At 44.4% G+C, this 19,106-nt stretch overlaps 1 protein-coding gene across 1 annotated transcript; it reads right to left on the reverse strand.

Moving 5' to 3' along the window:
* Positions 1–570: 570 nt before the first annotated feature.
* Positions 571–18,770, reverse strand: LOC149979340 (membrane-spanning 4-domains subfamily A member 4A-like). Its single transcript, XM_090193072.1, has 7 exons — positions 17,804–18,770; positions 17,584–17,700; positions 17,100–17,156; positions 16,617–16,802; positions 16,178–16,300; positions 11,785–11,874; positions 571–1,302 (listed from the first exon to the last, which is right to left on the reverse strand). The coding sequence occupies exons 1-7, from the start codon at positions 18,050–18,052 to the stop codon at positions 1,207–1,209; spliced, it is 918 nt and encodes a 305-aa protein (XP_090049198.1). The 5' UTR covers positions 18,053–18,770; the 3' UTR covers positions 571–1,206.
* Positions 18,771–19,106: the final 336 nt, after the last annotated feature.

Here is a 19,106-nt window from a genome sequence, read left to right on the forward strand (position 1 = left end):
GGATGCAGCTAGGGACTTGCAATTTTGAGCCTGTAATCGAACCCACAAATGCTGATGCTCCAGATACTCAACTAGTCTAAAGAAGGCCAGTTTTCAGCTGTGCTAACATAATTGCAAAATATGTTCTAATGATCAATTAGCCTTTTAAAATGATAAACTTGTATTAACTAACACAACGTGCCATTGGAACACAGGAGTGATGGTTGCTGATAATGGGCCTCTGTAGATATTCCATAAAGAATCTGATGTTTCCAGCTACTTTAGTGATTTACAACATTAACAACGCCTACACTGTATTTCTGATCAATATTATAAATGGATAAAAAAAATGATCTGTGTACACGGCGAGTGACCCCAAACTTTTGAACTGTGGTGTATTTTATTTTTTGTAAACTCAGATTCTCTTAATGTAGTAGTTGACTTTGGTTGAAGATCTGATAACATTCAGTATAACAATATGCAAACATAGTGAAAATCAGAAAGGGGCAAATTCTTTTCATTTTTCATACTTTGGTCATCATACTTTTATCTGCTTTCTTAAAAGATGATAACATTTCATGAAACACATGGTTTTGACTGTTCATGAACTTTAATGTTGCACACACTCAAGATAGAAAGGATATAGGCTAATGCCCAATGTAAACATCCACACACCACTGCCTCCTTATCAGGATGTTTTCAGACCCTTCAACCACTTCTCCAAAAATATACACATTTATTTAGGTCTAGCATTAGTTTAAAGATCAATATTTACCCTAAATATGAATGTCATTAATTACATTGTATACAAGATAAAAGTGACTTCAAACTAAAAAAAAATAATTCTGTCAGTTTTATTGTTTCAAAACATTAAGTTAAATATGCATTTGTATGTTATTAAAAATGATGCATCATCATATTCTGTCATATAGCAGTAGTTGATTTTAGTTGTTAAATCAGCTATACTTTTATATAAGAAATTATGATTAAATAATATAAATTAAAGAAAGATAGAAATGACAAAACATTAAGTTATAAAATCAATCATATATTAACCCTAACATTATACTGAAACATTGCATTACAATACATTATCAATATTTCACTGTCATATTATTCCGATCAGTAATGTGGTGCCAACCGTTACCTGGGTTGAATCAGAAAAATAGGCCTAGAGAACACAATTTCAACAAAAAAAAGAACAATGTATTCACGGAGGCCCAATTTTCAAGGGATGACAGCAGTGTATTGAGGAGGCAGGGGATTCTGTTGAAACCCTGTACCCATACCGTCTCCCACAGGACCATTTGGGTAGTTCCCAGTCTGTAATGAAAACAACACAGGACATATATGACCTTAACTATAGTTAGGTCCCAAATGGCACCCTATTCCCAATATATAGTGCTTTACTTTTGATCAAAGCCTGCACCATATACCCTATATAGTATACTGGGCCAAAGCAGTGCACCATACAGGGATTAGGATGCCATTTGGGTTGCATGCTATGATAGAAATTCTACAATAAAGAGATGTTAACAAAAAAGCTACAGTACGTACACATGCTCAGTATCTATGACTTAAACTGATTACTTACTGGGTTGAGCCTGTAGAGTGTCAATATTGCATGATCATCACATCCTTGCAATTATATTACATCGCTAATGTTTATTTTAAATTTAGTTTCAGTTCATTTTCAGACCTTTATTGTTAGTTTTTATTTAGTTTAAGTTGTGTAAAAATATTTACATTTCACTCTCATAATATTTATTTTTAGTGTTATGGACAGAATCAAATCTAATTTGATTTGATACATGCTTCGTAAACAACAGGTGTAGACTAACAGTGAAATGCTTATTTACGGGGCCTTCCCAACAATGCAGAGAGAAAAATAAATATTATTATTTCAAATAATAAAACGAGGAATGAGTAATGATGACATGGCTATATACACAGGGTACCAGTACCCTGCACATAGTCGATGTTCAGGGGTATGAGGTAATTGAGGTACATATGTGCATATAGGTAGGGGTAAAGTAACTAGGCAACACAATAGATAATAAGCAGTAGTAGCAGCGTATGTGATGAGTCAAAAGAGTTTGTGAAAAAGGGGGACAATGCCAATAGTTCGGGTAGCTATTTGGTTAACTATTTAGCAGTCTTATGGCTTGGGGGTTGAAGCCGTTCAGGGTCCTGTTGGTTCCAGACATGGTGCATCTGTACGGCTTGCCATGTGGTAACAGAGAGAACAGTTTATGACCTGGGTGGCTGCGGTCTGAATATGTTTAAGGCCTTCTTCTACCACCGCCTGGTACAGAGGTCCTGCCAGGTCACTGCTATTCTCCTTATAGGCCGTTTCCTCGTTGTCAGTTATCAGGCCTACCACCGGTGTCATCAGCAAACGTGATAATGGTGTTGGAGTTGTGTGTGGCCACTCAGTTGTGGGTGAACAGGGAGTACAGGAGGGGACTAAGAACACACCCCTGAGGGGCCCCCGTGTTGAGAGTAAGCATGGTGGATGTGTTGTTCACTACCCTCACCACCTGGGGCGGCCCGTCTGGAAGTCCAGGATCCAGTTGCAGAGGGAAGTGTTCAGTACCAGGGACCTGAGATTGGAGTTCACAATGGTGTTGAATAGAGATTGCGGCATCTGTTGGGACGGTATACAAATTGGAGTGGGTCCAGGGTGTCTGGGATGATGGTGTTGATTTGAGACATGGCCCGCTTTTCAAAGCCTTTCATGGCTACAGATATGAGTGCTAAGGGGCAACAGTCATTTAGACAGGTTAGCTTGGCGTTCTTGGGTACATGGACTATGGTGGTCTGCATCAAGGTATGTAGGTATTACTGACTGAGTCAGGGAGAGGTTGAAAATGTATTTGAAGACATTTGCCAGCTGGCCAGCACATTCTCTGAGTATGCACCGTGGTAATCCGTCTGTGAATCCGTCTTTGAATGTTAACCTGTTTAAAAATGCCTTACACAGTAGTCCGGAATAGCCGGTGCTATCATGCATGGCTCAGTGTTTCTTGCCCTGAAGCGAGCATAGAAGGCATTTAGCTAATCTGGTAGGCTTGCGTCACTGGGCAGCTTGTGGCTGGGTTTCCCTTTGTAGCCCATGATAGTTTGCAAGCCCTGCAGAGCGTAGTAAGATTCAATCTCCGTCCTGTATTGATGGTTTGCCTGTTTGATGACTTGAGTAGGAGGTAGCGGGCTTTCTTAAAAGCGCCCGGATTAGTGTCCCGCTCCTTGAAAGTGGTAGCTCTAGCCTTTAGCTCAGTTTGGATGTTGCCTGTAATCCATGGCTTCTGGTTGGTATATGTACGTACAGTCACTGTGGAGACAACCTTGTCAATGCACTTATTAATGAAGACTGATGTGATAAATTTGTCAATGTTATCGATAAATTCCGGAACATATTCCAGTCTGTGCTAGCAAAATCGTCTTGTAATTTAGCTTCCGCTTCATCAAACCACTTTCATATTAAGCTTGTCACTGGTACTTCCTGTTTGAGTTTTAGCTTGTAAGCAGGAATCAGAAGGATAGAGTTATGGTCAGTCCCAGGGCCTGGTCTGGAGTAAGCAGAATGTCCAGAGCTGCCGACTTGTTGAAGCAGAATTGCCATCCAATTCCAGGTTAGTGATCTCTGTACTGATGTCCAGAAGCTGTTTTCGGTCATAGGAAATGATGACGGAGACATTATGTACAGCAAAAGTTACCTTCAATGTAAAAAAATAAAACACACAAAATAGCAGAATTGATCAGTAGCCCGTAAAATGTCTGCTATCCACTGCAGTGCCATCTGGTAGCCAGTTAGCATGACGTGGGAGGATAGGAGCCATTTGTGTTGTAAAATTTTTGGGTGCTTTTTGGGATGTCACCTCTTGCAAACGGGGGGAAGTAGTGGCACTGTGTCGCAGTGTTAGACTACAGAGACCTTGGATCGCATCCAGCTGTATCACAACTGGCCGTGATTGGTAGTCCCATAGGGCGGCGCACAATTGGCCCAGCATCGTCTGGGTTTGGCCGGTGTAGGCCATCATTGTAAATAAGAATTTGTTCGTAACTGACTTGCCTAGTTAAATAAAGGTTAAATGAATAAAATAATTCTGTACATTGGAGTCATTCCATGTCCCTTTCGAATAGCTGAGGTGATTTTCTCAAGTGTAAAATGCTCTATCTACAAACAATTGATTCTCGATTGCGCTGCGGTTTTAGATACCGTGAACACTCAGCTTAATTATCATCCAAAAACAATGTAGAAATACTGTAACGTTCTGAGTGTAGTGGGTGAGAAGTCAGGCGCAGGAAGCAGAGAGTTCAGGGGAGTGCTATTTTAATGCACCACAACGGTGAACATAAGCCAACCCCACGAAAACACAGGGCGTAAACAAAACAAACGCCCCAAACAGGGGGACTTAAACGGTCCAGAAAAGACCCACGAAATGGGAAAGCACGTAACTCACAGACGTGCACACAAGTTTACACAACACAGAAGGTCACAATAATTAATCCCGCACAAGGAACCAGGCGGGCCGGCTGACTAAATAAAGCCTCACTAATTATACAGAATTCAAAACAGGTGCACTCAATGAACACATAAGGGAGGGGGAGGAAATAATCAGTGGCAGCTAGTAGGCCGGCGACGACGACCGCCGAGCGCCACCCGAACGGGAAGGGGAGCCACCTTCGGTCGGAGTCGTGACAGTACCCCCCCCTTGACGCGCGGCTCCCGCAGCGCGCCGACACCGGCCTCGAGGTCGACCCGGAGGACGAGGCGCAGGGCGCTCCGGATGGAGGCGATGGAAATCCCTCAACATTGACGGATCCAAAATGTCCCCCACCGGTACCCAGCACCTCTCCTCCGGACCGTACCCCTCCCAGTCCACGAGGTACTGCAGGCCCCTCACCCGGCGTCTCGAGTCCAGAATGGCCCGTATCGTATACGCCGGGGACCCCTCGATGTCCAGAGGGGGAGGAGGGACCTCCGGCACCTCACCGTCCTGTAGGGGACCAGCTACCACCGGCCTGAGGAGAGACACATGAAACGAGGGGTTAATACGATAATAGGAAGGGAGTTGTAATCGATAACACACCTCGTTTATTCTCCTCAGGACTTTGAAAGGCCCTACACACTGCGGCCCAAGCTTCCGGCAGGGCAAGCGGAGGGGCAGGTTTCGGGTCGAGAGCCAGACCCTGTCCCCCGGTACAAACACGGGGGCCTCACTGCGGTGGCGGTCAGCACTCCTTTTCTGCCGTCCACTAGCTTGTTGAAGGGATTCCCGGACGGCCCTCCAGGTCTCTTTGGAGCGCTGCACCCATTCCTCCACCGCAGGAGCCTCGGTCTGGCTCGGATGCCACGGTGCCAGGACCGGCTGGTACCCCAACACACACTGAAAAGGGGACACATTAGTAGAGGAGTGGCGTAGTGAGTTCTGGGCCATTTCGGCCCAGGGGATGTACCTCGCCCACTCCCCTGGCCGGTCCTGGCAGTACGACCGCAGAAACCTACCCACCTCCTGGTTTACTCTCTCCACCTGCCCATTACTTTCGGGGTGATAACCGGAGGTCAGGCTGACCGAGACCCCCAGACGCTCCATGAACGCCCTCCATACTCGGGACGTGAACTGGGGGCCCCGATCAGAAACGATGTCCTCCGGCACCCCGTAGTGCCGGAAGACGTGGGTGAATAATGCCTCCGCAGTCTGTAGGGCTGTAGGGATACCGGGCAACGGGAGGAGACGGCAGGACTTAGAGAACCGATCCACAATCACCAGAACCGTGGTGTTCCCCTGAGACGGGGGAAGATCGGTCAGGAAGTCTACGGATAGATGTGACCATGGCCGTTGTGGAACGGGGAGGGGTTGTAACTTCCCTCTAGGAAGGTGCCTAGGAGCCTTACTCTGGGCGCATACTGAACAGGAGGAGACATAAACCTTAACGTCCCTAGCCAAGGTAGGCCACCAATACCTCCCCCGAAGGCTTCCTATTGTCCTCCTCACCCCAGGGTGACCCGAGGAGGGTAGGACGTGAGCCCACCGAATCAGTTGGTCCCGAACACCAAGCGGCACGTACTTCTGCCCCGCCGGACACTGAGGAGGCGCGGGTTCAGCCCGTAACGCCCGCTCGATGTCCGAGTCCACCTCCCATACCACCGGTGCTATCAGCTTTGAGGCGGGAAGGATGGGAGTAGGTTCGGTGGACCTATCCTCTGTGTCGTAAAGGCGGGACAGTGCATCCGCTTTCACGTTCTGGGAGCCCGGTCTATACGATAAAGTGAACCGGAATCGGGTAAAAAATATGGCCCACCTTGCCTGACGCGGGTTCAGTCTCCTAGCTGCCCGAATATACTCCAGATTTTGGTGGTCGGTCCAGATGAGAAAGGGGTGCTTAGCCCCCTCAAGCCAGTGTCTCCACACCTTCAGAGCCCTGACCACCGCTAACAACTCCCGGTCACCCACATCATAGTTACGCTCCGCTGGGCTGAGCTTCCTCGAGAAGAAAGCGCAGGGGCGGAGTTTTGGTGGCGTACCCGAGCGCTGTGATAGCACGGCACCCACCCCAGCCTCGGACGCATCCACCTCCACTATGAATGCTAGAGAGGGGTCCGGATGGGCCAACACGGGTGCATCCGTGAACAGCGCCTTCAACTTGTTGAAAGCTCCGTCCGCCTCTGCTGACCACCGCAACCGCACCGGACCCCCCTTCAGCAGTGAGGTAATTGGAGCCGCTACCTGGCCAAAACCCCGGATAAACCTCCGGTAGTAGTTGGCAAAACCCAAAAACCGCTGCACCTCTTTTACCGTGGTCGGAGTCGGCCAATTACGCACGGCCTTACTGCGGTCACCCTCCATCTCCACCCCCGAGGTGGAAATGAGATAACCCAGAAAGGAGACGGCTCGTTTGGAGAACACACACTTCTCAGCCTTGACGTATAGGTCATGCTCCAGCAGTCTACCAAGCACCCTGCGTACCAGAGACACATGCGCGGCGTGAGTGGCTGAGTAGATCAGAATATCATCGATATAAACAACTACTCCCTGCCTGTGCAGGTCCCTGAGAATATCGTCTACAAAGGATTGAAAAACGGCTGGAGCATTCTTTAACCCATACGGCATGACGCAGTACTCATAGTGGCCCGATGTGGTACTAAATGCGGTTTTCCACTCGTCTCCCTTCCGAATACGCACCAGGCTATACGCGCTCCTGAGATCCAATTTTGTGAAGAACTGCGCTCCCTGAAATGATTCCACTGCCGTAGCAATGAGAGGTAGTGGGTAGCTGAATCCCACCGTGATGGCATTTAGACCTCTATAATCAATACACGGACGCAAACCTCCCTCCTTTTTCCTCACAAAAAAGAAACTCGAGGAGACGGGTGAGATGGAGGACCGAATGTACCCCTGTCCCAGAGACTCCGTGATATATGTCTCCATAGCCAACGTCTCCTCCTGGGATAATGGGTACACGTGACTCTTGGGAAGCGCAGCGTCTACCTGGAGATCTATCGCACAATCCCTTCCCGGTCGATGTGGTGGTAATTTAGTCGCCTTCTTTTTACTGAAAGCGATTGCCAAATCGGCATACTCGGGGGGAATGCACACCGTGGGACCCTGGTCTGGACTCTCCACCGACGTGGCACCGATGGAAACTCCCAGACACCTTCCAGAACACTCCTCTGACCACCCCTGGAGAACCCCCTGTCTCCACGAAATTTTAGGATTGTGCCGGGCCAGCCAGGGAATCCCTAGCACCACTGGAAACGCAGGCGCATCAATAATGTAGAGACTGATACGCTCCCTATGATTCCCCTGCGTTACCATGTCCAGTGGAACCGTGGTCTCCCTGACCACCCCTGACCCTAATGGCCGGCTATCTAGGGAGTGCACGGGAAAGGGAGAATCTATCGGCACAAGCGGAACACCTAATTTAATAGCGAGTCCGCGATCCATAAAGTTCCCAGCTGCGCCTGAATCGACTAGCGCCCTATGCTGGGAAGAGGGGAAAAATTTAAGGAAAAAAATCAAGACAAACATGTGACCAACAGGGGGTTCTGGGTGAGTTTGGTGCTGACTCACCTGGGGTGATCGAGAAATGTTCCGCCTGCCATCTCGACTCCCAGACGGACCCCCCCAGCACCGATCGGCCGTGTGTCCTCTCCGACCACAGCTGGTGCAGAGGGAGCCTCCTCCTCCGGTACCCCTCGGCACAGTCCCTCCCAACTCCATCGGAACGGGAGTGACGGTGCTGGGTGGTGGAACACACAGGACCCTCTCCGAACGCCCGCGGGCAGCCAGCAGATTGTCCAGTCGGATGGACATGTCAATTAGCTCATCCAGGGAAAGAGCGGTGTCCCGACACGCTAGCTCCCTGCGGACGTCCTCCCGGAGACTACACCGGTAATGGTCGATAAGAGCCCTGTCGTTCCACCCAGATCCTGCTGCCAAGGTCCGGAACTCCAACGCGTAATCCTGGGCGCTCCTCTTCTCCTGCCGGAGATGGAATAGTCGCTCTCCCGCTGCTCGGCCATCTGGAGGGTGGTCAAACACTGCGCGGAAGCGGCGGGAAAACTCTGGGTAGTGCTCCTTCGCTGAGTCTGGGCCATTCCAGACTGCGTTCGCCCACTCCAGAGCACGACCCGTGAGACAGGAGATGAGGACACTCACCCTCTCCGCTCCCGAGGGAGTGGGTCTGACGGTGGCTAGGTACAGTTCCAGCTGGAGTAAGAACCCCTGGCACCCCGCCGCCGCTCCATCATAGACCCTCGGGAGCGTAAGACGGAGGGTGCTGGAGTCGGGAGATGGGGAGTCCTGAGGGGGGGGAGCCGAAGGTGGAGAGAGGAGACCACTTCTCTCCCATCGGTCCATTCTCTCCATCACTTGATCCATAGCCGTTCCGATCCGATGGAGAACGGTGGTATGATGTAGAACCCTTTCCTCCATCGATGGGAGGGGATTGGCTGTTGCTCCTGCTGACTCCATTCCTCAGGGTGCGGGATTCTGTAACGTTCTGAGTGTAGTGGGTGAGAAGTCAGGCGCAGGAAGCAGAGAGTTCAGGGGAGTGCTATTTTAATGCACCACAACGGTGAACATAAGCCAACCCCACGAAAACACAGGGCGTAAACAAAACAAACGCCCCAAACAGGGGGACTTAAACGGTCCAGAAAAGACCCACGAAATGGGAAAGCACGTAACTCACAGACGTGCACACAAGTTTACACAACACAGAAGGTCACAATAATTAATCCCGCACAAGGAACCAGGCGGGCCGGCTGACTAAATAAAGCCTCACTAATTATACAGAATTCAAAACAGGTGCACTCAATGAACACATAAGGGAGGGGGAGGAAATAATCAGTGGCAGCTAGTAGGCCGGCGACGACGACCGCCGAGCGCCACCCGAACGGGAAGGGGAGCCACCTTCGGTCGGAGTCGTGACAAATACAAAAGATACACTTACTGTTTTTTGTTTTACCGCACATTTCCACTGAGGTTTTTTTGTGTAACACACAAACTGTACAAACTGTAAACCCCAATGTGCTCTCATTACTATTTTTTTTAAAGAAACCTGTGGCACTTATGCCAGAGTACAGTTACTTGTTGATTTTGTTGTCTGTAGTGGATCCAGATTTGAGTTATATCAACTTGAAAATTATGAGTAGCCCCCCCACTAAACCTTACCAGTGTGCCCTTTCAATTGAATTGTGGAGTGACCACCCATAACTGTATTTGTCAGTGACAAAGATGTGGTCGTTAAATTTTAAATTTTCACTCCTGTGGCCTTCACCAAGTGAGTTGCTAGGCAAATGTTATCATTATATTTAAACCATGAAAATACATAAGACCTTATTTTGAGGTCTAGCTTTACCCTATTTCAAATGCATGGTTTACAGGCCACATCAGGCCACTACTAATGTTGCAAATTTCCAGTAACATTCCCAAAATTCCCAGATTCCAGGAAAACCTGGGAAATTTACCAGATATTTGCCACCCTACCTCCTAATCAGATTATGATGGCTTGCAATGTGACATTACAGAGTTACAATTTCCAACAGTTTAAAGTTTTAATCACCTGCAACCTAAATGAATAACTGCTGCCAGGGTTAGAGAGACAACCTAAGCCATTTAAAAAACTGGAACAACCATTTCAGTAATGGGAGCAAAAAAAACTAAGTGATTGGATTAGATTAGAAAATGTGTTATGTTATTTATCTTTGTGTAGCACAAGATCAATCAATCAATCAGTCAATGTACATGCAAAAACACAGATATTTAAAAAAATCCTCCACCACCAATCTACATGCAGTAGAGCATGCTGGGAAAATAAATCATAACTTTAAAAAAATATAGTTGTGTGACTTCTCATTTAGTTTTGAGTCAGTACCACATAAATATTTTAATTATTTTATTTATTTTTTATTTATCCGTTATTGTACCAGGTAAGTTGACTGAGAACACGTTCTCATTTGCAGCAACGACCTGGGGAATAGTTACAGGGGAGAGGAGGGGGATTAATGAGCCAATTGTAAACTGAGGATTATTAGGTGACCATGATGGTTTGAGGGCCAGATTGGGAATTTAGCCAGGACACCGGGGTTAACACCCCTACTCTTACGATAAGTGCCATGGGATCTTTAATGACCTCAGAGAGTCAGGACACCCATTTAACGTCCCATCCGAAAGACGGCACCCTACACAGGGCAGTGTCCTGGGGCATTGGGATAATAATGGGTGTCAAACATTTAATGAGGATCAGACAAGGAACAAGACAGGAACAGCGTCAGCACACAGGTAACAAAACGACACACAAATATTAATGTGAAAATGGGAAACAGAGCTGGGGGACAGACAGATATAGGGAAGGAAAAAACACAATGTTTCTTTGTTTCCTTGCGTGTTTCCTTTAGCTCAGAACGTGCAATGCAAAACACCTCCGTGGGAATCTGTGTTAAAACGGCGCAGAGTAAGTGTGTCTTTTGAATTTGTAAAATCATTTTGGGGTGATATGAAAGTAGAATTTTCCAAAACCGTATTTGCACGCATTGATTATTAACAGTTAGACAGAGAATCGGGAAAGTTTAACACGTTGGCCCTGCTGTGGTCAATTGTTCAAACGAGAACCCTATGGCTGTGTGGACTGGGTTCTCAAGAGCTTAGGTTAGGTTAAAATTATAAAGTCACAAATGGCAAAAATCACCAGGGGCTAATCATTCAGTTGAAAATAGTTGCGTTTTAGTAACTTTGATGGAAAGTGTTCTATCTAATGATGTATATAAACCCTGTATTGTAATTAGCCATTGAGAGCTTTGAAGTTTAGCTCACACAATATAATGTGAAAGTATGCATTAAGGTGTCTGTAATAGAATAAACATGTCAAAAACGAATGTAGACATTAATAAATGCACTTCGATAGCTTACACAATTTGATTTACATTGGAGGAGTGCCAAGATGCACAGCCACGGCTTGGCCGTGGCTTCAATAAAGCAACCGCTGTCAGTCATACAGGGTTTATACACATTGATTATATCACGTGCAACTACCTCAACAATTTTAATTGGACGATGCTTAAACTTCAACTCAAATGTTTTCTAATGTTCACAAGTACGGACCCACAGAATTTCATACACTGACCAATGTTTTGGTGATTACACAATTTGAAATTAAAGTTTTCGCAGTGGAAATGTAAAATATTATTCCAGAAACTCAGTTACTAGGACACTGGTGAGATCTTTTTAATTCAAATTTTAGATAACGATCAGCCTATTAGATATGGCGACCCTGCAGTTCAACCTCCAAAAGATGTCATACCTCGTAGTTGATCTGAGGAGGGTAAGGTGTGTTGCTTGGAGTCATGCTGCCATGAGGTACCGGTATTTGATTCCCAATGATGAACACTTGCTAAAAGACAGACATGTCAATTTTAAGTCCATTTCTAGTAATTCATTATTGAATATACAGGTGTCATGACTGCTCAGTGCTCTTACAGTTGCCAGAACATACTTTTGTATATAGAGTGTATGTGGACACCCCTTCAAATGAGTGGATTCGGCTATTTCAGCCATACCCGTTGCTGTCAGTTGTATAAAATCGAGCACCCAGCCATGCAATCGCCATAGACAAACATTGGCAGTAAAATGGCTTACTGAAGAGTTCAGTGACTTTCAATGTGGCACCCTCATAGGATGCCATCTTTTCAACAAGTCTGTTCATCAAATTTCTGCCCTGCTAGAGCTTCGCCGATCAACTGTAAGTGCTGCTATTGTGAAGAAGAAACGTCTATGAGCAACAACGGCTCAGCCACGAAGTGGTAGGCCATACCAGCCAAGTGCTGTCTTCGGTTGCAACACTAACCACGAGTTCCAAACTGGCTCTGGAAGAAATGTCAGCACAAGAACTGTTCGTCGCGAGCTTCATGAAATGGTTTCTATGGCCGAGCAGCCTCACACAAGCCTAAGTTCACCATGCACAATGCTAAGGGTCGGTACCTTCCCGAATGCATTGTGCCCACTGTAAAGTTTGGTGGATGAGGAATAATGGTCTGGGGTTGTTTTTCATGGTTTGGGGCAGGCTAGGATAAAACTACAGCATACAATGACATTCTAGATGATTCTTTGCTTCCGACTCTGTGGGAACAGTTTGGGCAAGGCCTTTTCTGTTTCAGCAAGACAAGCCCCCGTGCACAAAGCGAAGTCAATACAGAAATCGTTTGTCGAGATCGGTGTGGAAGAACTTGACTGGCCTGTACAAAGCCCTGACCTCAACCCCATCAAACACCTTTGGGATGAATTATGAATACTGAGCTATAATGTATGCTCAAAACAATGGAGAAATTATATTATTTTATACTAATACAATTGCAAAGTGAAAGAGATGCTTTTTCTCTCGAAAAGATAGTGGTAAAAATGATTGACACCACTGTTTCCAATACCTGTCAATATCTCACCTTGTGAGGATAACGACACTGAGCCTTTTTCTAAAATGTCCTGGTACTGGTGTCATGACAATTTGTTTCAGAAAATGTAAGATTTCTAAGGAGCCAATGTCACCAGGTGAGTGTTTGGTAGCAAATAGACATAGCTCTTTACGCTCCTCACACTTAGCAATAGTAGTTTCCTTGAATAAATTAATTTTGACTGTAGTAATCCTTTGTATCTTGTTTGGAATTCATTGCATTTTCTTGTATTAGTTTGTGTGGATTTTATTGCGGGAGAAACTGTAAGCTCTCTCACCATCCACACACACCATTAATTCAAACACCTGTGTCTCCAAAGATCACCTGATGTGTGTTTACCACCACCATTTGTCTGCCCCTAGTGGTCGGGAGTGTAATTGCCCAAATAACACCATAAGCTACACCCAAATTGGCTCCAACACACCGGCCCCTAATGGTGAACAGCAATTACCCAATAAAGTGAAATGTGAGTGAATCCTCTTTCACTTCTTCTGTGGTTCAGAGTTCTTCCCAGGTTCCTCTGTACCTGCTTGGAGTAGCCAGATCTTGGCAACAGGTCTGTCCAGTTCTCCTGTTCTGTTTTATGTCTCACAGACCAGACCTGACCCTTCTTGTCACGTTAGGTTTCCAACAACTTTCGCATCAGCCACGACCCTCTCGGTGACCAGCTTAATATACGACCCCTTATGCTTTCTATATCCGTTTACTCCAAAACTGTTGCTACAAGAGCTGGGATAACGACATACCCCAATCTCTTTCACAGCAATGGCAAGGATGGAGGGCTTTGACAATTTTCTACATTGTAGAATAATAGTGAAGACATCAAAACTATGAAATAACACAAATGGAATCATGTAGTAACCAAAAAAGTGTTAAACAAATCAATAGTTGTTTTAGATTTTAGATTCTTCAAAGTAGCCACCATTTGCTTTGATGACAACATTGCACACTCTTGGCATACTCTCAACCAGCTTCACCAGGAATGCTTTTCCAACAATCTTGAAGAGGTTCCCACATATGCTGAGCACTTGTTGGCTACTTTTCCTTCATTCTGCAGATTAACTCCTCCCAAACCATCTCAATTGGGGTGAGGTCGGGTGACTGTGGAGGCCAGGTCATCTGATGCAGCACTCCATCACTCTCCTTCTTGGTCTAATAGCCCTTACGCAGCCTGGAGGTGTGTTGGATCATTGTCCTGTTGATAAACAAATGATAGTCCTACTAAGAGCAAACCAGATGGGATGGCGTATTGCTGCAGAATGCTATGGTAGCCATACTGGTTAAGTGTGCCTTGAATTCTAAATAAATCACTGACAGTGTCACCAGAATAGCACCATCACACCCCCTCCATGCTTCATGGTGGGAATCACACATGCAGAGATCATCCGTTTACCTACTCTGTGTCTCACAAAGACACAGTGGTTGGAACCAAAAATCTAATATTTGGACTCAGACCAAAGGACAGACCAAAGGACAGATTTCCACCTGTCTAATGTCCGTTGCTCATGTTTCTCGGCCCAAGCAAGTCTCTTCTTCTTATTGGTGTCCTTTAGTAGTGGTTTCTTTGCAGCAATAGGACCATGAAGACTTGATTCACGCAGTCTCCACTGAGCAGTTGATGTTGAGATGTGTCTGTTACCTGAACTCTGTGAAGCATTTATTTGGGCTGCAATTTCTGAGGCTGGTAACTTTCCTGTAGCGGTCCTCATGAGAGCCAGTTTCCTTATAGCGCTTGATTGTGACTGCACTTGAAGAAACTTTCAAAGTTTTTGACATTTTCCACATTGACTGACATTGTCTTAAGGTAATAATTGGACAGTCGTTTATCTTTTCTTTTTTGAGCTGTTTTTGAGCTGTTCTTGCCATAATATGGACTTGGTCTTTTAGCTACCTTGTCACAACACAACTGATTGGCTCAAACACATTAAGAAGGAAATAAATTACACAAATTAACTTTAAACAAGGCACACTTGTTAATTAAAATGCATTCCAGGTGACTACCTCATGAAGCTGGATGAGAGAATGCCACGGGCGTGCAAAGCTGTCATCAAGGCAAAGGGTGGCTACTTTGAAGAATCTTAAATATAAAATATATTTAGATTTGTTTAACACTTTTTGGTTATTACAAGATTCCATATGTGTTATTAAATACATTGTAGAAAACAGTAAAAATATAGAAAAACCATGAAATGAGTTGGTGTGTCCAAACTTTTGGCTGGTACTGTGCATGTTCCGTTCATGCTGGGAAACGAGAGAGTTGCTCCCATGAATCAGAAAGCCTTCCTAGGCTTGAGCTCATGGCCTCTGTGTTTGCAGGAAATTATCTTAACAACAGCAAGAACCGTGAGCTCTCCCACCATCCACACACACGCCATAAGTTCAAACACCTGTGTCTTTATAGATCACCTGGTGTGATTACCACCACCATTTGTCTTCCCCTAGTGGTCGGGAGTGTAATTGCCCAAATAATACCATTATATAAGATACACCCAAATTGGCTCTTACACTGGGTAAAGTTCATGATGCATTTGACCTTAACAAGGGGCCCAGGACCAGTGGAAGAAAATTTGCCCCATACATTAAAGATCCACCATCATATTTTACAGTATGTATGGTGTTATTTTCTGCTCTTGCGTTCTCATTTCGATGCCAAACTCACCACTGGTGTGTGTGGTCAATGAGCTATTTTCATGTCATCCAACAAATGTAAATGCCTGGAGTTTACTAAACGGCATTAGCACTTGGATTGAACACTGTGATTTGATCAGATGACATGAACATAGAGCTCTTTTGCCACACACACCAGTAGTGGGTTTGGCATTGAAATAAGAATGCATTAAGCAGAAAAGAACCCCATAAAATAAGTGCAGACGAAGGATATCAATGATCTGGAAGGATTCTGTACGGATGAATGGTCTAAGATCCCTCCCAAAGGGGTCTCTAAATCACAAAACATTTTAGAAAAAGTGTCAGTGCTGTTATCCTTGCACAGTGAGGTATTGAAAACAGCTGTGTCATTCATTTTGACCCATACCTGTTTGAAAAATAAATATAACTTGTTAAGCAAAAACTTTCTCTGAGCAATTGTATTAGTACACATTTTTGTGTGCATACGATGTATTTTAAACAGTCATTTCTGCTCATTTTTATCAAGGGTGTCAATCATTTCGGACCACATTGTATATGAAACTAGATTTCTGTCTAAATGTTGTACAACATTTTGACAGAAATCTATGTCCAAAGACTCACCTCAGGGGTGGAACGGCAGCACTGGCAGACAGCTCTGCAGGCGAATGACGAGACACAGATGGACAGTATGAACTCCAGCATGGAGAAAACAGCCAAAACACCTGATATTCCCTGGGACCTGACCTATAGACAGAGAGGAACAGGAAACAGCAGTGAACTAGACTACACCGCCATTTTGGATTAATTATGTACAATTAAACTCTGACTCCCATTTCAGTGTGGGCTAACAAGAAGTATAATTTAACTCAATAGCATCTAATTCACTATTTCTTGCATGTTTGAGATGTCACATGTATGCTACAAATGGGGTATAATTTAAACTAATAAAAAACATGAAACAGTACGTAGAATAGTCTAGTAATATGATTATAGATGATAAATTCCCCTTTACCGATTTACAAATATCTCCTGACCAAAGGAATAAGCATTTGGTATATACCCAATACTGTTGACAGACATAGGATCGAGGGTAGTTGATATAGGATGGAGTGGCGTATGAAGGATAGCCTGGATAGTCACAGTAGTAGCGGTAAAAGATGATCCCAGCACTGTCTAAAGAATGCAGAATGGTGCCAGTAACAGCAGTAACCGTGGCGACAACATTCATTCCAAGGGAGCCTTTTACCTAAGGGACAGAGCAGAAAGTGGACATAGGAATGAATGATTGGTTGTGAAGAATGAAATGCAATATGAAATACAGTGTGTTCACAATCATGATTGCAAGTCTTTATTAAAGGGGCAATTTGCAGTTGCTGAATCGCCAGTGCCCACCCACTGCTTGTGTTGTGGGAGGAAAACAAACAGGTTGAATGAAAACAACACGAGGGCCGATATGTGAAGTAGATTCTATGTTTTGAAAAAGAGTGGAACTTTATAAATCAAAAGCCTAAACTTTATTGAGGCAAAAATAGTTGATACTGACCAGACATTTGTTCAGTTTGTTGTCAGCAGCAACAGTTAGAGAGCCTGCAACTACATACTGAGATGGAACAAGGAAGAGATTATACAAGTCTACGTACCAAATGGCACCCTATTCTCTACATAGTACACTACAAAATTACTGTACTATATAGGGAGTAGGGTGGGACAAACATATTACTACAGTGTGACCAAAATTCAAATTCAAGTTTAATTCCTCCCACATAGAAGTCAACAGAAACTGAAATGCATGAGTGTATAAACGGCACAGGCCTAGCCATGTACAAATACATTGATAAAAGTCATTTGTTAAGTCATTCATTTTACATTAAAGATTTAATTTTAAAATAAAAAAAATGCACATACTGTATTGTTGTTAATGCATTTCTTTTCAAAATATGACATGATTCAATTATTAGGATGTTTTGTTTGCATCACGACAGACAGGAAATGCAAGAAATTATTATTAGACAGAGCAGCTCACTCACAATGATAGATCCCCAGACAAATATTCCACTAAGTACTCCAATATTGTCTACTTGTGGCCCTGCAGTCATCACGATTCCTGTCAACAGCATTATCAAACCAATCATGATCTGTATGGTCTGTGAGAGAAAAACAAAGCAGGAAATCCATTTTTCTCTTCTTCCAATACATTCAACCAAAATGAAAAATTATTTTCAAATGATATAAAACATAAATTCTTACTCCCAGCGCTTTTGGATGCCCTGCCCGGAAACTTCCCAGCACTGAGGAGACCGTCTGTCCCAGACAGTGAGGAGCAGATGCGACCACTGCAACCCCCATCCCGTACCCATAGGGGTAGACATGGTTGATGACCACCTCCCCGTTAGTGGTGGTTGTTTGAGAGCTGGACATCTTCACAGAGGACAGAAGGATGTTTGTAGTACAGTAAGAGGTGATATGGCTGGTCAGCTGTGTATTGTTGAGCCTCATGCAAAGTTTGTACTCTACCTGGGACTTGCAAAATAGGTGTGTGCATCAGCCAATTATTAGACTTCAAACTAACCACATTAAAAATGGGTAGGTGATAGGCTCTGTGTGTCTGTGGTTGCTGTATCATCTGTTAATTTGAATAACTTCCTCATTGCTGAGCGACCCTTAGTTCCTTCTTGTCTTATCTTCCCATCTTGGGCTTGAAGTTTTTGTCTATCGAACACAGGCTATAAAAGAAACTCATACATTTATTTTGTTATGTGCTGTATAGGCAACCATTTTCCAGGTGTCGTATAATAAAGTAATTCATTTAACCAAATACTTTGCCCCTCTGTGGGGAGACATCCCGAATTAAAGCAGAAGTAGGTGAAATAACCGGAAAAACTGTAAATTCGTGAATGTTAAATTATTGGTGAAAAGGCATTAAATAAGCATGACAAACAGAACATAGCTTTGTAAAGTGGAGTCTATATAAATGCTGTGATATCATGTTAACATAAGCTCTTCGTGTCTATTCCTGCACCCCTCTCTTCCTCTCATCTCCCCTCTTCCTCTCCTCATCTCACGTCCTGTTCTCCCCTCTCATCCTCTTCCTCTCCTCCTGTCTCTTTCTCTCCTCTTTCTTCTAAGGTTTTTAGAGTTTTGTGTTTTAAAAGTTTTAGAAACATCTCAAGGATGATCAATGGAAACAGGATGCACCCGAGCTCAATTTCGAGTCTCATAGAAAAGGGTCTGAGTATTTAAGTATATAAGGTATATCTGTTTAATACTAAATTAGCAAAAATGTTTTTTTTTAAAACAGCTTTCACTTTGTCATTAAAAAAAATATTTCGTCAATTTTAGAATAAGGATGTAACGTAACAAAATGTGTAAAAAGTGAAGTGAATACTTTCCAAATGCATTGTATCTGGTCTAAAAAGGAAGGAATATACAATCATGAGAATCCACTTTTGTAGACAATATACTGATGCACAGGCAGTGCATTGCGCAAACAAAACATCCCTCACAATATCAACTGGAATTACTTGGGGCTATTACTGAACTTTGTGTTGAA

Source organism: Oncorhynchus mykiss, chromosome 12 (assembly GCF_057628025.1).
Source record: "Oncorhynchus mykiss isolate SJ-2025 chromosome 12, ASM5762802v1, whole genome shotgun sequence".
Classification (NCBI taxonomy): domain Eukaryota; kingdom Metazoa; phylum Chordata; class Actinopteri; order Salmoniformes; family Salmonidae; genus Oncorhynchus; species Oncorhynchus mykiss.

What these genes read in the sequence shown, in the direction of transcription:
- LOC149979340 (XM_090193072.1), bottom strand. Translation starts at nt 18,052, where the DNA reads ATGAGGCTCAACAATACACAGCTGACCAGCCATATCACCTCTTACTGT. An exon ending in ACAAACTGAACAAATGTCTG is followed by an intron (nt 16,803 to 17,099) that starts GTCAGTATCAAC and finishes TCTGTCCCTTAG; the next exon opens with GTAAAAGGCTCCCTTGGAAT. An exon ending in GCTGCCGTTCCACCCCTGAG is followed by an intron (nt 11,875 to 16,177) that starts GTGAGTCTTTGG and finishes TCTGTCTTTTAG; the next exon opens with CAAGTGTTCATCATTGGGAA.